This window comes from Eucalyptus grandis, chromosome 6 (genome assembly GCF_016545825.1).
Source record: "Eucalyptus grandis isolate ANBG69807.140 chromosome 6, ASM1654582v1, whole genome shotgun sequence".
NCBI classification, from domain to species: Eukaryota; Viridiplantae; Streptophyta; class Magnoliopsida; order Myrtales; family Myrtaceae; genus Eucalyptus; species Eucalyptus grandis.
The window spans coordinates 30711860-30730870 of NC_052617.1; the positions used below are offsets into that span (position 1 = coordinate 30711860).

Sequence of the window (19011 nt, forward strand, 5' to 3'; positions counted from 1 at the left end):
GGAAAGCGAAAAAAAAAAAAAGGAAAAAAGGGAAAAAAAGAGGAAAAAAGGAAAAAAAGAAAAATAGTAACGAAGGACTAGATCGGACATTTCATCATAGTTCAGGACAACTTGAGCCGATCGAAAGTTCGCACTAGACGGACATTTTATTAATAGTTCAGGACCAAATCGAGCCATTCGGGTTTAGGCCTATATCGACATTTTATCAATAGTCAGAACCAAATTGAGCCGATCGAAAGCAGCTCAGAACGAAATTGATATTGAGTGAAAATATAGGGACTATTTGTGTAATTTTCCTATTCTAAATAATGACGCGTGAAATAAATAATTAAATATCAAATTTCCATTAATAATGCCAAATCAATTGTGTTGCTTAATTCTTGGGATTTGCCTAAATGGTTACCATTTTCACAGAGAAAGAGAAAAAGAGGTAGAAAGTTTAAATCTCTATTTTTTAAGAGAATCGAGATAAGGACAATTTAGCATCCAGCGTAGGATTCTGACTTCTACACCCCACAATGAGGTAGAATAATTAGACTATAAATAGAGTAGCATCGACAAAGATTAAGAATAGAATATGATCGCCAAAAAAGAAATTCGATTTGTTCTGGTCTAAGGAAAAAGGAGTTATGCTCAAGCAGCGTCCAATTCCCGCCATAAGCAATCTCAGGATAAACCTCGAATCGAATCTGATACTGTAAAAGAAACTGAACGGTCACACTTCGCGTTGGAGGACAAAAATCGCAGTACTAAAAAGAATTAACGACAAACATAAAAACATTAAAAAGAAATAATAAAAAGTGACAAAGCAAAAGCGCGTGAATCTTATGGATGGCGGTTGATGAAAGTAAGTGCAGGCGCACGCCTCTCTGACTTCACTCGCCGGCCGTGGGCCCAGTCCTAATAAAAAAAGCTTGCGTTTCCCGCGTGAAGCAAAACCGATGCTTCACGGGGGCGGGGCACCGAAAAATTTCTACGCGCTTTCTTCTATTTGAATCCCCCGCGTTCCATTCGATGAGTAGGAAAGCAAAGTTGACAGGGGAAAAAAGAAAGCGTCCATCAACTCTAAAAGCTGCCGGAGGCAGCTTGCATTGGGCTGCGAGACTTTGAAGATGACAATTTTGAATAGAACACCTCGGCTCCATTTCAAAGACATTTGGAAGCCCCAAGAACCTTTATGAATATGGAAACAAATGCACCGAAACGAAAGAGGAGAGCCATAATGGAGTAATTAGAACTCCCTAACAGCATGTAATGTCGACACCCTTCATTTGGTTAATTCTAGTGAATAAACATCCCGATGTAAAAAGTAACTTTTTGTAACCTTTTACAAGGGAAAATAATACATACGCAATGCCAAACATCGCAATAATTTAAAAAAAAAAAAAAAAAAACTGAGTTTGTTTGAAGCAATCGAAATAAGGCAAAAAGTTACGAATATCACATCGATTATTCTTTGATCAACTATCTTTACAAGTGCTCCCGGGCACCCATTAACGAAATCCAAAGAAAATCACGAGAGTTGGGCCACAGAAGGGAATTGATAAATTCGCAACATAGCAACACTAGCAAAAGCCCCTCCACGGAGTTTGCACCACCGCAAAACCCCTCTTTTCCCGAAAGAAAGGGACCAAAAGGGGAAACGTTCTCTTTAACGGGAAGCCTTTGAATTGGGCTTGAGGCCCAAATCGGGACACAGGGCAATCCAGAGCCGTCCGATTACTGACTTCCCCCGACCTCATAAAAACCCGCTGCAAAAATCCTAGACGTTCCTCCTCCGAAAGAGAGAGAGAAGCATCTTGCTGCTGGTGCTGGCCACCACCGCCGAGTCGTCTTCTTCGCAGAGATACCACCCGGTGAGTAGCGCCCACTTTGTGTTTCCAGGTTGATGGATTCGGCGTGTCTTGCTTACAACCTTCGTGTTCTGCAGTCTTGCGATCAGTCCGCGGCGTTATTGCCCTGCCTTTTTTTTTTTTTTTTTTTTGGGTCCTTTTTTCAATTGCCTGCGTATTGTTTTCTAAGCGCCCGGTCGGTGGCCGAGCTCGGGCTCCTGGCGGATGAGTGAAATTGTCGATGAGCTCGTGGTTGTAGTTCAATTTGTCCCCTTTTTTTGGCGCGGCAGAGTGCAGTTAGGCTCTGTTCTCTTTGTTCGAATCCGATGTCTATCGACTAGTAATAGTTAAAAGGGATTGTAGTTGTCGGGTTGTCGCTCCATTTGCAAAGCTTTTAGTTGCTTGCGGAGCATCTGGATTGCGAGTTGTGATTATGAATTGGCTAGGAACGCCAAGTACGTGGACCAAAGACGCCGGAGTTCCTAATTTTGTCCTAGAGTTTTTTTTTTTTTTGCGGTAATTTTGTGGAGTGAGTTTATGTTCAAATAATTATTTTGAGTTTGAGCTTAAATTTAATCGTGGAAAAATTTGAGAGTGATAAGCAATTATAAACTTTGATTCTTCAATTATAATTGATTGGATATAAATATCAATATTCGATCGAACTACGTAAATTTCCGATCTATTACTTTTTGTAATTTCGCGTTGACATAAATTTAAAAATCATCATTTTCGCGTATTATATTCCAATAGAACCGAAAAAAGACGGAAAGGAAGGAAGGAGGAAAAAAATTGCCCCGAAGGAAAATGCCTCATCATGGTTGGGGAGTGACATGTGAGATGCAAGTGCTCATTGATAGGCTGGCGAGTCAGGACCTTATTTGATACAGACTTACTTGATAACTTCAAAGACCTTTGTTATTTTGGAAGAATGACTTGACTTTGAATCCTCACATAGTGCTTGGATGGTTACATGAAATTCCACTGTAGATACAATCAAATAATAGTGTTGACAGCATTTCGCACCAAAACAAAAGACAAAAATTTGAAATAATATTGTGTTGACAGCATTTCGTACCAAAACGAAAGACAAAAATATGATTTCTAATGCGAAACGAAAGTGATCAAATCTCTTCAGCACCGAAGAGAATACCTAGCCAGACCATAAAAATGCACACGTTGACCCGTATGGTCGAATTTGCACCTGCAAATTCAAGAAACAGAGCATGAGATCAAAACCCGAGCCGAAAGGATCTCAAATTTTTGGAGCTGTTAACTAAGAACGAACCGCAATTAATGTGATTTTGAGAGGAAAACAAAAAAGTCCAAGACAAAAGACTCTTTTAACACTAGAACTTACTAGTGACCAGAAGATCAAAAGGAGGAACAACAGAGCTACTGCGAAGATTCTGGGTGAAGCCATTGGGTTAACAAATCTAAGAATTCTGGATCGAATTCTGGGTGAAGCCATTGGGTTAACAAATCTAAGAATTCTGGATCGAATAAAAATATAAAAAGTAAGACAATGCAACAGACGCACGATAATTTGGCGCGAAGCTTCCCCGAAGCTTCGTCTGCCTCCCCACCTGCAAAAGCTAAGGAAAATGCTGTCATTTTTTTTTTTATTGGTTCAAGCGCCTTCAGCGATAAATCCGAGAGCAGGTAGATCGTCTCCTCTTTTGGCCAGCCATAGTATCTCCTATTGGAATCGCACCGCTTTAATCAATAAAATATGTGTAATATAAAATATGTTTAAAACGTCGACATTCTTGGTCTTTTTCTTCTTCTGTTTTTTTAAAATGTGTTTTAGAACTTAATTAATACGGGGTTCGTTGTCAAGGGTGGGTCAAGTGAGAGACCTTAATGTAAAATCCATGCAAGAAGAATTACGTCGACCTCCCCCAGTGGGAAACAGCAAGTACTAAATTGTCCCCGCAACCTGCGGTGTTGAGGAGCCCGGCACCCTTTTGTCCCTAAATCCGGCCGTGTTTCTAGAGGCCGACCTCAGATTTTCCACGCGATAATAAAATACTCCTTATTATGACATGATCGAGTCAAGCTCAGGTTTGGTCGAAAATGATCTCATTGAAATCCGTTTTGACAAGTGACTCTTACTCAATACATACCACATCTGACCCATATAGTTAAAATATATATATAACTTAATCAAGAAACACTTAGACTTGAATGGAAGTGAGCAAGTGCAAATTGAGTAAGGGAGAGAGAGTTATGAATGTAAGTTGGATCTAAGTTATAAACACATTTAACACTCGTGTTACTTTGGGTTTCATCATTCTAAATCCATTTAAGACTCATCTACAGAATATAAATAACTAATATAACAACTCAGCCTATAAATTTATGACCCATATTGACAAGGTTAGTTAGCAATAATGTGATTGATAGTAATGCGTGGTGAGAACATTTGACAAATGCCGCTTGATTTTAGGCGCAATCATGGTGAGTGATCTAGTCCTACTAGTTCGGAACTAATAGTCAAACCATCCCGTCATAGAACGAGTCAATATCTAAGGACCAATGTTTCATCTTTTTCCATGAAAACTTGTAACTTGAAAATTTCTTCAAACCCAATATTCTAAATAATGACGTGAAAAATAAATAATTCGACATCAGATTTCTATTAATATTGTCAAATTGTACTTAAGTCAAATCAATCACGTTGCTTAATTAATAATCACCATTTTCACAGAGAAAAAGAGAAGTAGGGGATTCGAATTTGGAATGGGAACAATTTAGCATTTGGTGTAGATTTTGACTTCCACACTCCACGATGAGGTAGAATAATTAGACTATGAATAGAGTAGGATCAGCAAAGACTATGAATAAAATAATATTAACAAAAAAGAAATTCAATTTTACAACAGAACTGGTCTAAGGGGTTGGATTGACAATTCTAATTGCAGAAAAAGGAATAGGGTTGCGCTCGAGCAGCGTCCAATTCCCGCCATCAGGAATCTCAGAATAAACCTCGAATCGAATCTGACATTGTCAGAAAACTGGACGGTCACACTTCGCTTGCCTCGTGCATGGAGGACAAAAATCGTAGTACTAAAAAGAATTGACGACAAAAATCACACGCCGCTGTCGTTAAAGAGAAAAACATAAAAATAAAAAAAAGTAAGAAAGCAAAAGCGCGTGAATCCTCTTATGGATGGCGGTAGATAAAAAGTAAGTGCACGCGCATGTGCTGCTCTTTGACTTCACTCGCCCCAAAAAAACACTTGCGTCTCCCGCGTGAAGAAAACCGAAAGTTTTGACGCGCTTTCTTCCATCTGAATCCCCCGCGTTCGATGAGCAGGAAAGCAAAGTTGACATGGAAAAAAGACGTCCATTAACTCTAAAAGCTGCCGGAGGCTAATGTTAGGTGTAGCTTGCATTGGGGTTGGGAGACTTTTGGGGGAAGACTTTTAGAAAAGGTCATTGAAAAAAAATGTAAAGACTCTTGACTTAAAGATTTTTCAAAATGTAAAGTGTGTTTGGTAAATCTATTTGTAAAAATCCATTGTGAAGTATCTTTAAGTAAAGTAGTGTTTGGGTAGATTAAATTTGCAAAAAGCTTTTGTTATTAAAAAAAGAAGAAGAGAGAGTTGGCTGGCCAAGGCTTCGTCGATTATTGCCGACCAAGAGCTTTGCCGGTCATTGCCGACGAAGGGTAGGCAATCCAACGAGGGGGAGGTGGCTCGGCAAAGGGCAGTGTCCGGCTAGACTCACCATGCGGCGAGGGTCGTGGCAACCCTCGCCGTGTCGCGACCCAGGCAACCTCCACAACCCAAATCTAGGTTGCGATGAGGTCATGAGTCACCTGGGTCGCCATGACCTTCGGCGACCTCCGTGACCCAAATATGGGTCGTAGTGAGGTCGTGAGTCGCCGGAGGTCACGACGACAGACCTCTCCGCATCTGGGTCGATGTGACGTTATAGTGGGTGGCCTGGGTCGCCACGACCTCCGCAACCTAGATCTGGGTTGCAGCGAGGTTGTGGGTCGTTGGAGATTGCGGCGACCGACCTCATTATGACTTAGGTAACTGACACGACCCAGATCTGGGTTGCGACAAGGTCGCGCCACCCAAATTTGGGTCGTGCAATTGGTCGGCGACGGTTGCCGGGGTGCCACGACCATGCCGACCTCTCTCTAGCCCGTCACTGACCAATCACAACCTCGCCGCCTGACATATGAGATTGATGAAGAATAAGATGAACAGTGACATCGAGCCTTCCGAAAATGCCAAAAGCCCAAGGCAACAACCTAGGACCTATCTTGGGCTTTCAGCCTTTGGAAGGCCAGCATTCTTTCAAGGTAGGTCTAAAAATATTCCCAAACATCAAATATTTTGGCAAATGGGCTTTTGACACTCAAAGCTACTTGGCAAAGCTAATGCCAAATGCAGCCTTTTTGAATACCTCAAACTCCGTTTTAAAGGCATTCAAAAGCCCCAAAGACTTTTGTGTATGTTGAACTGAATGCGGCCAAAGCGAAGGAGGAGAGTGATAATGGAGTTATTAGAACTCTGTAACAGCATATGATGTCGACACTCTTCATTTGGTTAATCGTAGGGAATGAGCATCCCAATGTAAAAACTAACTCTTCATAACCTTTTAGAGGGAAAATAATACACATGTAATGCCAAGCATTGCAATAAAAAGGAAAAAAAAAACCGAGTTAAATTATAAATTGTCCCAGAAGGATTTGTGAAGCAATCGAAATAAGGCAAAGTTACGAATTTCACATCAATTATTCTCACGACAGGCAATCAATATCTCAAAAATCGAATTATTTATTGATCAACCGTGTCTATAAGTGCACATTAGTCATGAACGACACCCAGAGAAAATTATAAGGCGTTGAGCCACAAAGGGGAATTGATAAATTGGCAACATAGCAACACTGGCAAGCCCCCTTAAAGGAGTGCTCGGCCCAAACTTCCAGAAATTGCAGTTTGCACCACCGCAAAACCCCATTTATCCCGTAAGAAAGGGACCAAAAAGGAAAACGTTCTCTTGAACAGGAAGCCTTTGAATTGGGCTTGAGGCCCAAATCGGCCCTCAAACCAACGTACGCACAAGATAGGCCTTCGGAACACAGGGCAATCCAGAGCCGTCCGATTACTGACTCCCTCCGACCTCATAAAAACCCGCTACAAAAACCCTAGAGGCTCCTTCTGCGAGAGAGAGAGAGAGAAAGAGAAAAATCTGCCGTTGGCCACCACCGCCGAGTCGTCTTCTTCGCAGAGATACCACCGGGTGAGTAGCGCCAACTTCGTGTTTCCAGGTTGATGGATTCGGCGTGTCTTGCTTACAACCTTCGTGTTCTGCAGTCTTGCGATCAGTCCGCGGTGTTATTGCCCTGTCTTTTTTTTTTCTTTTCTTTTTTGGGTCTTTTTTCATTGCCTGCGTATTGTTTTCTAAGCGCCCGGTCGGTGGCTCGCCTGACGATTCGTACGTGCATTCGGGTCGCCGAGCTCGGGTTGCTGGTGAATGAGTGGAATTGTCGATGACCTGGTGGTTGTAGTTCAATTTGTCCCCTTTTTCTGGTGCGGCAGAGTGCAGTTAGGCTCTGTTCTCTTTGATGTTCCTTCTCTGGGTTGAATATGGGAAGAGTCGAAATTTGTCCGAATCCGATGTCTATCGACTTTTAATAGTTAAAAGGGATTGTAGTTGTCAGGTTGTCGCTCCATTTGCAAAGCTCGTTCTCAAGTACTCTTTCAGTTGCTTGCGGAGCATCCTGATTGTGAATTGTGATTATGAATTGGATAGGATACACTCGTGAATTTTCACCATTTTTTCCTTATTCCGTTGTTTGCTGCATGTAGCTTGACAAAATGACTATTTGATGGTGCAACCTTGAAAACGAAAGGATAGCTGATATTTGTTGTTTTGACAGTGAGTGCAGAGAAATGGGTGGGGAAAAAGTCAAGGCCATCGTTCCTGAGTCGGTATTGAAGAAGCAGAAGAGAAACGAGGAGTGGGCATTGGCTAAAAAGCAAGAGCTTGAATCCGCCAAACAAAAGAATGCTGAGAACAGGAAATTGATCTACAATAGGGCAAAGCAATATGCCAAGGAGTATGCTGAGCAGGTATAGACATAGACATAGACACTAGTTTTCATAAGGTTGTTGGACAATTCTGTGTTTCCAACCATGGAGCTGACCTTTGGGTGTTGGCTTTCCAGGAAAAGGAGCTAATTCAATTGAAGCGTGAAGCAAAGTTGAGAGGAGGATTTACGTTGACCCGGAAGCTAAACTTTTGTTTATCATTCGCATCCGTGGGTATGTCTTCTGCGTCTTACAAATATGAATATAACACATTTTTCCCAAAATTTCTTACGCGAGTATCTTTCACTTTCAGTATCAATGCCATGCACCCAAAAACGAGAACGATCTTGCAGTTATTAAGACTAAGACAGGTAATCTTTCCAAGTCTTGAATCACTTATTGAGATCAGTCTTTGCATTGCTGGAGGCATTTGAAGAAGTTATTTCAGCAGTGAAAGAGCCTTACATGAAGGCTCGGTTGTTGTCATGGCTTAATTTGATTTGATGTGGTTCCAGCGGTTTTTTTTCACTAGGATTTGATTGTCGATTGGTGTTTGTTACTAAGTAATCTGTTTTTAAATGACCTTTCTATTCTTTTGGCTATAAAGTTATTCTTTTTGTGCGGTGGCTAGAAGCAAAGTGTTTTTAATTAACAAATCTATTTGTTACCTTTGTCTTGACTTATTTTTCTTTGGATATAGATCTTCAATGGGGTGTTTCTCAAAGTCAATAAAGCAACCGTGAACATGCTTCACAGGGTCGAACCCTATGTGACTTTTGGGTATGTGGTTCTCTTCCATAATTTGGATTTAGATCAATGTCGCCTGTCAGGCCGCTGAGTGAATATGCTTGTTTTCAGATATCCTAACTTGAAGAGCGTGAGGGAACTGATATACAAAAGGGGCTATGGGAAGCTCAACAAGCAGAGAATTGCTTTGACGGACAACTCCATCATTGAACAGGTCCATTTTTGTTCTTATCTCATCTCGTGCCTTATGATGTCTATGCTTCTCCGGACTTATGAGAGACCTGGTTCATTCTTTTCGGTGAGCAGGCCTTGGGTACACATGGAATTATCTGCGCGGAAGATCTCATCCATGAGATAATGACAGTGGGACCTCATTTTAGGGAAGCCAATAACTTCCTATGGCCCTTTAAGCTCAAGGCACCACTGGGTGGACTCAAGAAGAAAAGGAATCATTATGTTGAAGGTGGAGATGCTGGCAACCGTGAGAACTATATCAACGAATTGATCCGTAGAATGAATTAAGCTTTTTTTATACCGTGATCAAATTCAATGTGGAATTTTGAACGTTTGGTTGGTTTTACATCGTTTTTGAGTTAAGACTGCTCAGTTTTGAAGTCAGAGAGTCTCAAGTTTGGAGATCCTATCCTATGACAATTGAGATACATCCTTTGCTTTGCTTTTGGCTGTTACATGTTTTCCTTAGTCCTTAATGGTAAGTCGCAGATGGTTTAGAGGATTATAACTGGCACAATATATATGAGAATTATTGTGCTGAGTACATATTGGATGGTTTTCTTAGCCACGACAGTATGCTTTTTGGTGGCCTCATCTGTCATCGCTAATTTCACGAATCCTATAACTGGGTTTATTGACCCTTTTGCAAGCTTGCCACCAATGTGTGCATAAGCATGACCGAGTTGTTCTTTGTCCTGATGAGTTAGACCAAAGAGTGAGCATTGCAAAGTTCTCATTGCTTGCGTTAACAAATTCACGAAGCCACCTTGTGGTAACCAGATCTTTGGGTACATTCTCTAGCCGTGATGAAGTGTGGGAGAAAAATCTTCAGCTCCTTTGCTAGTGCCTAGTCTTCCGAACCATATGCATATAAACCGCTAATTCCAGAATTTATGCCGTCACGTATAAGCTTTAGTCAATATTAAGTCAAGACTGAGTGGCAATTGTTTTTTCAGTTTTTGGTTTACTGCAAAAATTTTCCCTGCGGCTAGCTTTGTTTTTTTTTTTTTTTTTTTTTATACTTTTCCTGAGTAAAAGGATGGGGGCGGCAACACTTTTGGGTGTTACCATAAAAGTTCCATTGTGGCGATCGAACATTTGATTGGAGCTCTTGCTATAATGCATGTTGAGTGAGCTTGTCACCACCGCTCCACCAAGGTGCTAGTGTGCTAGTGTGAGTAAAAGTCAAAGTGATTTGGGGATTTAAACGAGTGACTTGAGATCTAAATCATTTGATAGTAACCCCTAAATAATTGTTAGTGATGCTCGTCAGCGATGGGATAAGTATTGCCATCACTTGAGTTTTGCTTTTAGAAAATCTCTCAATATATTTCAATTATTTTGGGGCAGTTGTGATTTTGATTTGACATGTATATTTCAATTTTTGGTTTTGTTATAATTTATAATGACAACTGGCAAGTATATTCAAGAATATAATAGTGGAACATTTCATATATTTCAACATGTATTTATCATTCTTCATTATTTGGGGCCCCAAGTCTGTCGGTCGGATACTATTGCCAATTAAATGATTCCCAAGATTATGTACAATTTCATCATTGTTTTTGTATCTTTCAACTATGACAGACTCATTTTATCACTAACTAGAGGAACGGACTAATTATGAATTGCTACGCTATAAATTACCAAAAAAAAAAGAAAAATCTACTTTTGATAAATAGAGGATATTAGGAGGATTTATGATCTCAGTTAATCCCATCACATTCTCATTCGAATTTAGATGATCACATGTAGCCAAAGAAATTAGAAATGTACAAATAGAGACTCTCTCCAACAAATAATGCATGATTATTCTATAATCCATACCTTAAACATTTCAGAGTTACATATGAATCGTGACAAGAATATGAACAGATTATAGTGATATTAACGAGATAGATTAGCCACAAATTTCCAAACCTAGTAAGAGAGATAAATACGATCACTTGCTATGATGATTTCGAAAAAGATAATGTCTCGACTTTCTTCCTTTTTTCATGAAGCTTAGACACGAAGCAAAGATGCACGGAGGAGAACGAGCTTTAACTTTCCCGTTGCTTTCATGAAGTTTCAACATGATCCAAAAAGCTACGCATGAGTCATTAAGTTTTAATGTGAACCAAAATTACAAAATAGAAGAAAAGAGAGGATAACTTTTATACTACGGACATTAGAAATTTTTTGCACCTCTATCCAATCTCTACAAGCGAGACCTTATCTTGTTTTGGATGGCTCCAAACTTAACACGGGAATAGAGGGGGAAATGTCCAATCGGTCTTAAATTTATTGGGCAGATATTGATTTAGTCATGATTTTTTCGATCTTAACAATTTAGTCCGAGATATATGCGTAATGTTTTTTTTTTTTTTTTGTCCTACTCTAATCCTATTATAACGATTTACTGGTGCTCGAAATATCACAAGAGAGAACGACAACAGTCAAGGAGGAAAATTGCATAACACGAAGCAAGCCAAGAAACTTCAAAAAAGGGCCCAACTTTTCTTGTATTTAAAAAAACCCCATAAAAAGGGAGGAGAAATCCCAGCCCTCTGATTCCATCAGTTTCACCACCTGCATCCGGCAGCTGCGCAACACCCCTCTGGTTTCTCTCGTCAGGAACCGTGTTTATCTCTTGCAAAAACAAGCCATCTCACTCGTCCCATTTCCTGTCACTGAGCGGAATGGCTGATCAGTTTGCTACCCTCGCTGGCTGATCAGTTCAGTTAACGCTGGACATGAAGGTGATTCTGGCAATGCGGGTGTGAAGAAAGGCTGTGAAGAAACATGGACGGGTCTCGTGGGGGCGATGATGGGATGGATGTGGGGGATCCGACCCACGATCGGCATCCCATGCAACCCCATTACCGGCATCACCATGGGTTGCAGGCGCTACCGCATTTGAGCAATGGGAATGATATGAATGACGATCACGACGGCGGCGGCGGCGGCGGCGGGGAGGGCGTTGAAGGGGATGTCCCCTCTGACGCCGGGAACGATTCGGACAATCGCGGAGGAGGCGATGATGCCGACCAGCTCACTCTTTCTTTCCAGGGCCAAGTTTATGTTTTTGACTCCGTGCCGCCCCAAAAGGTAGGGACTTGAGCCCCATCCCTTGTTCCCTTTTCCTTTTCGATCAGCCTCTTTTGTTCTGTCATGATGAGGTTCGGTTTTCCATGTTAAAATAGCCTCGTGTAACGTTTTTCGACAGACGATGGTCCTTTGTGATTGCGCGTGTTGAGCAAACATAGAGAGGTTGCGGTTGTTTTGCCTCTTGTTCATTCTTTATTTGGTTAAAATTTGAACTTTGACGTAGCTGCCGTGGTTGGCATGAACTCTTTGGATGTCCGAAGCTAAGAACTTGTAGTAATAGAGAAGTCCGAAACATTCTGGCTAATGCCGTCTTTGACAGCTTGTATTGGAGTTTTTCTGCAGGAGCTTAAGCATCCACTTTCGTTAAGCTGCCATCTGTTCTATAAATTCTTGATTGAGATCATGCATTAGTTTCTTTTGCACACTTCAGGTACAAGCAGTGCTGCTGTTACTTGGCGCGAGAGAAGTGACGCCTAATCCACCTGCAATCCCAGTAGCCACCAACCAAAACCAGGTATCAGAACTTGTCCGAAGAATACTTCTTTTAGCGGTCTTTGTTGCCTTTCACATTAATGAAGCATTTTACCAGGATCTTATGGGTACTCCTCAAAGGTCGAATGTCCCACAGAGGCTGGCTTCACTGATTCGATTTCGTGAAAAGAAAAAGGAACGAAATTTTGACAAGAAAATTCGCTATGCAGTCCGTAAAGAGGTGGCACTTAGGTATGACACAATTTTTGATAATTTTTTTATTGTTACTTTCTCTAATCTAACTTTTGGTAGCTGCTCTCGGATTATTTTCACATGCAGAAGTAACAATCCTTCTACCTTTCCTACTGTCTTTTCTGACATGGTCTTAGGATGCAAAGAAATAAGGGTCAGTTTTCATCTTCAAAACCCAACAATGATGAATCTTCTTCAGCTGTGACGACATGGGAATCAAACCAGAGTTGGGGACCTGAGAGTAATGGATCCCCGCATCAAGAGATCCTGTAAGTTACGAGTCTGTAATGTTGTCAGTGTCTGGTGTCTATAATAAAAGATCATGCCTCTCATCCCTAGAAACAGTAACGCCTGAGGATAAGAAATTTCACATTGAGTCTGATCTCTGGACATGCATACCATTAGTTTCCTGAAGCATGATAAAGGTACTCCATAGAAGATTCTCTTCTCATTGGACAACTGAATTAGGATGGGGTTGAGTGGTGAGCTTGCGGCTGTCTTCAGGTATTAGGCTAACTGGAGCTTGTGCTCTTCTCATTGATGGATGGAGCAAGAGTGGACTCAGAAGAAGAAACGTAAATGTGAGAGAATTAAAGAAGAAACACAAAAAAATTTTACGTGGAAAACCCTTCAAAATGAAGAAGGAAAAAATCAGTGTTGCACATGACAATCTTTTTACTATCAATATTAAGTTACGATTACAAGAGAGATCCCCTTATATATAAGAGGAGTTTAGGGCTTATAAAGTTACAGTAGAAATTCATCTATATCCTTTTTACATAATTTTTCTTCATCAGACTCCATGACTTTGTCAATCTCCCACTTAGAGGCTGACAATCTTTCATAATCTTCTCTCGTCTTTATGACCCAAATTGTTCAAGTGCAGTGGCACCATTTTATCACTAACCATGGAGGCCAATTAAGACAATGCACAACCTCAGTTTCTCCATTAGTGACACCCTTGGTTAATATATCTGTTGGATTCTTTGCACTGAGGATTTTCTTCAATTACAACGTCCTATCATTTGTCAGCTCAAATATACGATACTTCAATCGAATGTGCTTTGTTCTTGAGTGAAATACCAGATTCTTTGCTAGACAAACAGCCCTGATAGTTATTGAAAAGAACACTTCTATCCTTCTCCTTGCTTATCTCTTTCAGAAGATTCTTCGACTAGATCACCTCCTTATTAGCTGTAGATACAACAACATACTCTGTTTTAGTGGTTGAGAGGGGCACACAGTTCCCAAAGTCTAGAAATCCAACTTACTGTAGTGCCTCCTAAGGTAAATACATAACTGAGGTGCTCTTGCTATTGTCCGAAAAAAAAACCAAGATCTGCATTGACAAAGCCTTGTGATGTCATATTGTTTCCATGAAACGTGTAATATCCGAGGTGCCTCTTAGGTATCTTGGTAGTCATTCAGCCTCCCAATACTTAAATCTGGGATTAGCCATGTATCCACTCACAACTCACACTAGATGAGCTACTTTTGGTTTGGTACAAACTACTCACCATAACATACATCAAACTGTTGACAACTGACAGATAAGACACCTTAGCCATGTAATCTCCGCTCTTGATTTGTCTTTGGTAATTGCTCCTTCGAGAGGTTGAAGTGGCTTCTTAAAGGAGTTCTTATGGACTTTGTATTCCAAACACTGAGCTTGTCCAGCACTTCCTCAATGTACTTTTCCCGAGACAACTTTAAATTCCTTATGTTCTATCTCGCATGATCCTCATCCGAAAAATTCGATTTCTACTCCCAAGTCCTCCATGAACTCCTTTGGCAATTGCTAGTTCAGTTTGTTGATCTCTTTCGTGGGTAGGTTGTGTAATGAGCATATCATTCACATAAAATGTCAAAATAAATGTTTAGAGGACCCGTTAACACAAATAAATGTGTTGAATTTCCTGTACCACTTCACTCAAGTTTGCTCCAAATCATACAAACTTTTCTATAACTTACACACATAGTTTCTTTGCCAGGAACTTGAAAACCTTCTAGTTGTACATTGTAGATATCCCCCTCCAAGTCACCATATGCAGTCTACGCATTAAATTATACTAGATGTAAATTCTCAGCAATTTGAATACTCAATACTAACCCGATAGTGGTCCACTTTACAAAAGGAGAGAAAATCTCTGTGTAGTGAATTCCTTTCTTTTGCAAAAACCTTTCAGTACCAATCTTGCTTTGTACCTCTTTCTGCCATTGGGTTCTTCTGGCTCTATACACTCACTTTTCTACAATGCCTTCTTCCAATCCAGTAACTGAGTTAGCAATTGTATCTTGTTCTTCTTGAGTGAATCCAACTTATTCTACATTGTCAACTTTCACTTAATAGAATTTATATCTTGCATTGCTTCTGAAAAATATTCTGGTTCCCAAGCATCAGTCAAAACCATCACTGGATATGGTTCTGATTATGACCTTATTAATTGCTTCTCCCTCTACCTTGAGTACTAAAGGCAGTGCCTGAAGATTCGCCATACTCTTTTTGGTAAATTCTTACAAAGAATCAAATCTCTCTAAAGCTTCAACTTCTTCTGATTTGACGCACTACTCCCCACAGTCATAGTTGTGCTCCAGCTGAAGTAGAGGAGATAATTGAATCAAAGCTTTTACCTCATCATTGAATTTGATTTCCATTGAACTCAATTAAGTTGTGATCACATTAGATTCGCTGATGTGTAATGTCACAGAAGCGCCTCCGTCCATCTTTAGATTGAAGAGACAATGCATCGGATATACCTTGTTTAATGCGGCTTCTAGTACATGTTGCAAATCGCTTGTCAATTTGGCTGTCATCTTCTCGTTGGCAATGTTGAAGGCAATGTCCCACGCCAGCATGAGACAATTACACCTAGCACTTCCTGATCTAACAATTCCCAGTCTTCTTGCTTCATCAATTCTAGTTTTACTCTCAATGGAGGCTCTTCTAATACACCAGAGTCCTCACCATTGAATTGATCAATCTTCACCGTCAATTCGTCCATCTTCATTGCTTCCACTATTCCATTGAACCAGAGCTCTAACTACCATCTATTAAGAACGAGAAATGTAAAGAGAAGAAATCAGAGAAGAAAACACACAAATTTTTACATTGAAAATTCTTCAAAATCAGATATACCATTTTTACAATACTTCCCTCTGTCAGACTCCACAACTCCATCACTAAATTGCCTTAAACTCACACTTCATAATGGGAGATAGTCTCTTTGTTGCTGTTATGTCGGAGCCATTATTTGAATGTTTTATTGGCTGTTTAATCGTCATAATCTCCATTAATACTATAGAACCAACAAATATTGATGTGTAAGATTCTAACCAGCCTTTGGTAAGCTAAACATAATGATACTTATGTTAGAAAGTTACTCAAGTTATGCAACCTGTGTATACTTATGACAAGTGATCTAGAAAAGTTTGATTGTCGCGAAGAATTTTACATTCATAATTTAAAACGGTTTTAACAGAGTTATGCTGACAATTTCGCAATTCGCATTGACTTGTTCATGATAATTAATGGTGGATTATCTTACAACTTTCTCAAAGTGGGAGCAAATTCTTTCTCTAGGATTTAATCTAGGGACATGAGAAAGGGAGGTATATGTGTAGTCCCTTCTGATTCTTGAAGCACTACCTTATCCAAACAATGGTAGCCTGTTAGCTCTTCATGTATATATGTTTTCACGATAGCTTAATTGCTGCCATCCGGTAACATACATTGTATAAGTTGAGCCTTGCATTGCATTCAGTTTTTGATAAATCTAATGCTTGTCTGAAAATCTGTGCAGATGTCATCACTGCGGGATTAGTGAGAAATCTACTCCTATGATGCGACGTGGCCCTGAAGGACCAAGGACCCTTTGCAATGCATGCGGACTGATGTGGGCAAACAAGGTGAATGCTAGAGTCTAGTTGTGATGTGGTTTTGAGTTTGTTCAAATCATATTTTTCCTGTTCTAATTCTCAAGATGCAATATAAACAATGACTATGGCACAAATACCATGTTAGGAAATATTTCACTGCTATAAGATTTAGTATGTTATAACTAATCCTGGTTTGAAAATTAGGTAATCTACTTGATTTGTTTATTTGCCACATTGGTGAAGCAAAGATGACTGATGCTGTTTGTGGTAATGGTATTCTTTTGAGACTTCACCATTGGCTAGGGTAGACGCTATGATATTATTTGGCAGGTGTTGGTGCAGTAAAAGTGATGCCTTAGATTCGTATCTTTTACATTAGCATCCGCATGTTCACTTGCAATTGCTTGACCAAGTTTTTGCCTTTAAACAAGAAGAAATGTCTTGACTTGTCTCTATGGCTCTTCAGTCTAAAAGATTTTGAAAAGCATTTGCTTACTGCAGAAATTTCTTAATGATGTTTAGGGAACTTTAAGGGATCTTTCGAAGGCAGCCCACCCAGGTGTACAAGTTTCTTCCTTAAACAGGAATGAGGTGGGCAACCAGTTGCTGCTTCTGCTAAATTATCTGAGTCTTTTAGAGTTGTTTTTCTGCTTGGGGATTGTGTTCACTTGTTACATCTCCTCTCTATGTTGATAGATGCAGAGCGCAAATCTGGGGGCTGATTAAGTGGTCCTTAGAATCACTGAAAATGCTAGTGATTCATCATAACTACAGTCCTTGGCCCAACCAGCAAAAAGATATTGATGTTAGACAATTCGAGGGAGCACACTTGGAGGTTTATAAGAGACTTCCTTTCGGATGGTGACATACTCAATTTACTGCATAGGATGTCCTTTCTGGCTTTCCAGATGGATGCAGGTCTTGGAAAATTTCCCTATACGCTGGCCAAGCAACTGCTGGGTTTTGGGATGGTTTTCCTGTTGTTAGGTTTCAGAGGAACTGCAATTTTCCCTCGTTTTGTAAATCTTGACCTAAACTGTGTATAAATAAGCGAGATGGTTCTTCGCAGTCTTATCTAGAGTTTCATTACTCGAAAGTGCCCTTTTGTGTTAAATGGCTGAACAATAATGTTAATCGCTTCCCGATCCTACGCGTTTACTTATAATTCTTGATCTCTTGTTCTTTTTTATTGTATATATTCCGAAACCAGCTGGATGTATAGGTTCTCTCTGACTGTTTTATTTTTGTAGTTATCTCTAGTGTGGTCATGTTTGGATTTGATCCTTGGGACTTCAATTTCGTAGTTCAAGTTTTACTACTGAGAATAGTCATATAATGCTTGCAATTGACCCTGTCAGTTTGTTCTCAATTGAAAAGAGCAGCAAGAAATGGACAGCCTAAGGATATTTATAGAAGCCAAAGCAACGACATCAGACTTTTGTTAGAAGATCAACTTTCTTTTTTAGTTTTTTTTTTCCAGACACCAAAATAATTCACGTCTTGACACAAACCATGTAGTTATCTCGAATTCGAATGGGCATTATCATTTTTTGCGAGACCAAACATGGTTTTGGCTTAAAGATACAGGACGCATATTCATACATTCATATTTCTATTTTCACTGTCGAGGTAGGGTTCATCTCTCCATTCGAAAGCATCTGTATATGCTTGAATGTTATTGAAAACTACATCCTTATACTTGAATGTTATTCATCGGATGAGCATAAATCACATGGTACGCTTCCATGCAAGCTTCACCGAAATAATTTGTTTTTAATAGTTATTTAGCCGTGCTCTAATCCTAGAAAATCTCTAATTTTGCATCTAATATCGATGCATAATTTGGTAATTATTTTTTTATCGATATGTTTTACATAATTCAGTAGAATAATGAAAGTTTTGGTAATAAATGTTTAAAGATAAATTATTACGTATATTTGATTCATATCTGAATTATTACATAATTCTATTTGAAAGAGTTTGATAATGTAAGGATAGCCATCTTATATTTGACAAATAATATATTAGAAGACAACTATATAATATCAAAATCATATTTGAGAAATAATAACATTAGATGATGAATCTCATATTCGACTCATATTTGACGAATGAATAATATTAAAGGATCAATAAATAAATCTCTCATCACAAAAATTTGAAGGTATGCTTTATAATAAATCAAAAGATGAATCTACACGATGGGATTCGGATCTTTTAGATAAAGCTCTATTTAAATTCTATCGGAAAATTGATTAATAGGAATATCTATTATGTTATGATTTTCCACGTACGTTTATCTCTCTTTGTAAAAATGAATGTCGACACAAATATTTAGAATAATATAAAAGATGCAGTCTTAGAAATATTCAACGCCCAAATATCTTGCTAGCCACCGGTAACTCCCTACAAAAAGTCATCCTTTGTGCGGCTCAAAATCAAAACCTTTCTATTTA

The 19011-nt window shown here is 39.5% G+C and overlaps 2 protein-coding genes across 3 annotated transcripts; both read left to right on the plus strand.

Moving 5' to 3' along the window:
* The first annotated feature begins 1825 nt into the window (after positions 1–1825).
* LOC104428813 (60S ribosomal protein L7-2) lies at positions 1826–9410 on the plus strand. The gene is given in 8 exon segments (XM_018866382.2): positions 1826–1856; positions 7735–7927; positions 8023–8068; positions 8071–8119; positions 8199–8256; positions 8586–8665; positions 8744–8846; positions 8939–9410. Coding segments are annotated over 7 exon segments (732 nt in total). The 5' UTR covers positions 1826–1856; positions 7735–7747; the 3' UTR covers positions 9155–9410.
* A 1992-nt stretch (positions 9411–11402) lies between these two features.
* Positions 11403–17727, plus strand: LOC104423265 (GATA transcription factor 28). Of its 2 annotated transcripts, none has more exons than XM_039314750.1 (7): positions 11403–11956; positions 12387–12470; positions 12546–12679; positions 12817–12948; positions 16480–16585; positions 17078–17146; positions 17258–17727. In XM_039314750.1, the coding sequence occupies exons 1-7, from the start codon at positions 11651–11653 to the stop codon at positions 17279–17281; spliced, it is 855 nt and encodes a 284-aa protein (XP_039170684.1). In that variant the 5' UTR covers positions 11403–11650; the 3' UTR covers positions 17282–17727. The 2 variants fall into 2 exon arrangements, with proteins under 2 accessions (XP_039170684.1, XP_039170683.1); XM_039314749.1 differs by having other exon boundaries at positions 11404–11956; positions 17252–17727.
* The last annotated feature ends 1284 nt before the right edge of the window (positions 17728–19011 follow it).

What these genes read in the sequence shown, in the direction of transcription:
- LOC104423265 (XM_039314749.1), top strand. Translation starts at nt 11,651, where the DNA reads ATGGACGGGTCTCGTGGGGGCGATGATGGGATGGATGTGGGGGATCCG. An exon ending in ACTCCGTGCCGCCCCAAAAG is followed by an intron (nt 11,957 to 12,386) that starts GTAGGGACTTGA and finishes TGCACACTTCAG; the next exon opens with GTACAAGCAGTGCTGCTGTT. An exon ending in GACTGATGTGGGCAAACAAG is followed by an intron (nt 16,586 to 17,077) that starts GTGAATGCTAGA and finishes AATGATGTTTAG; the next exon opens with GGAACTTTAAGGGATCTTTC.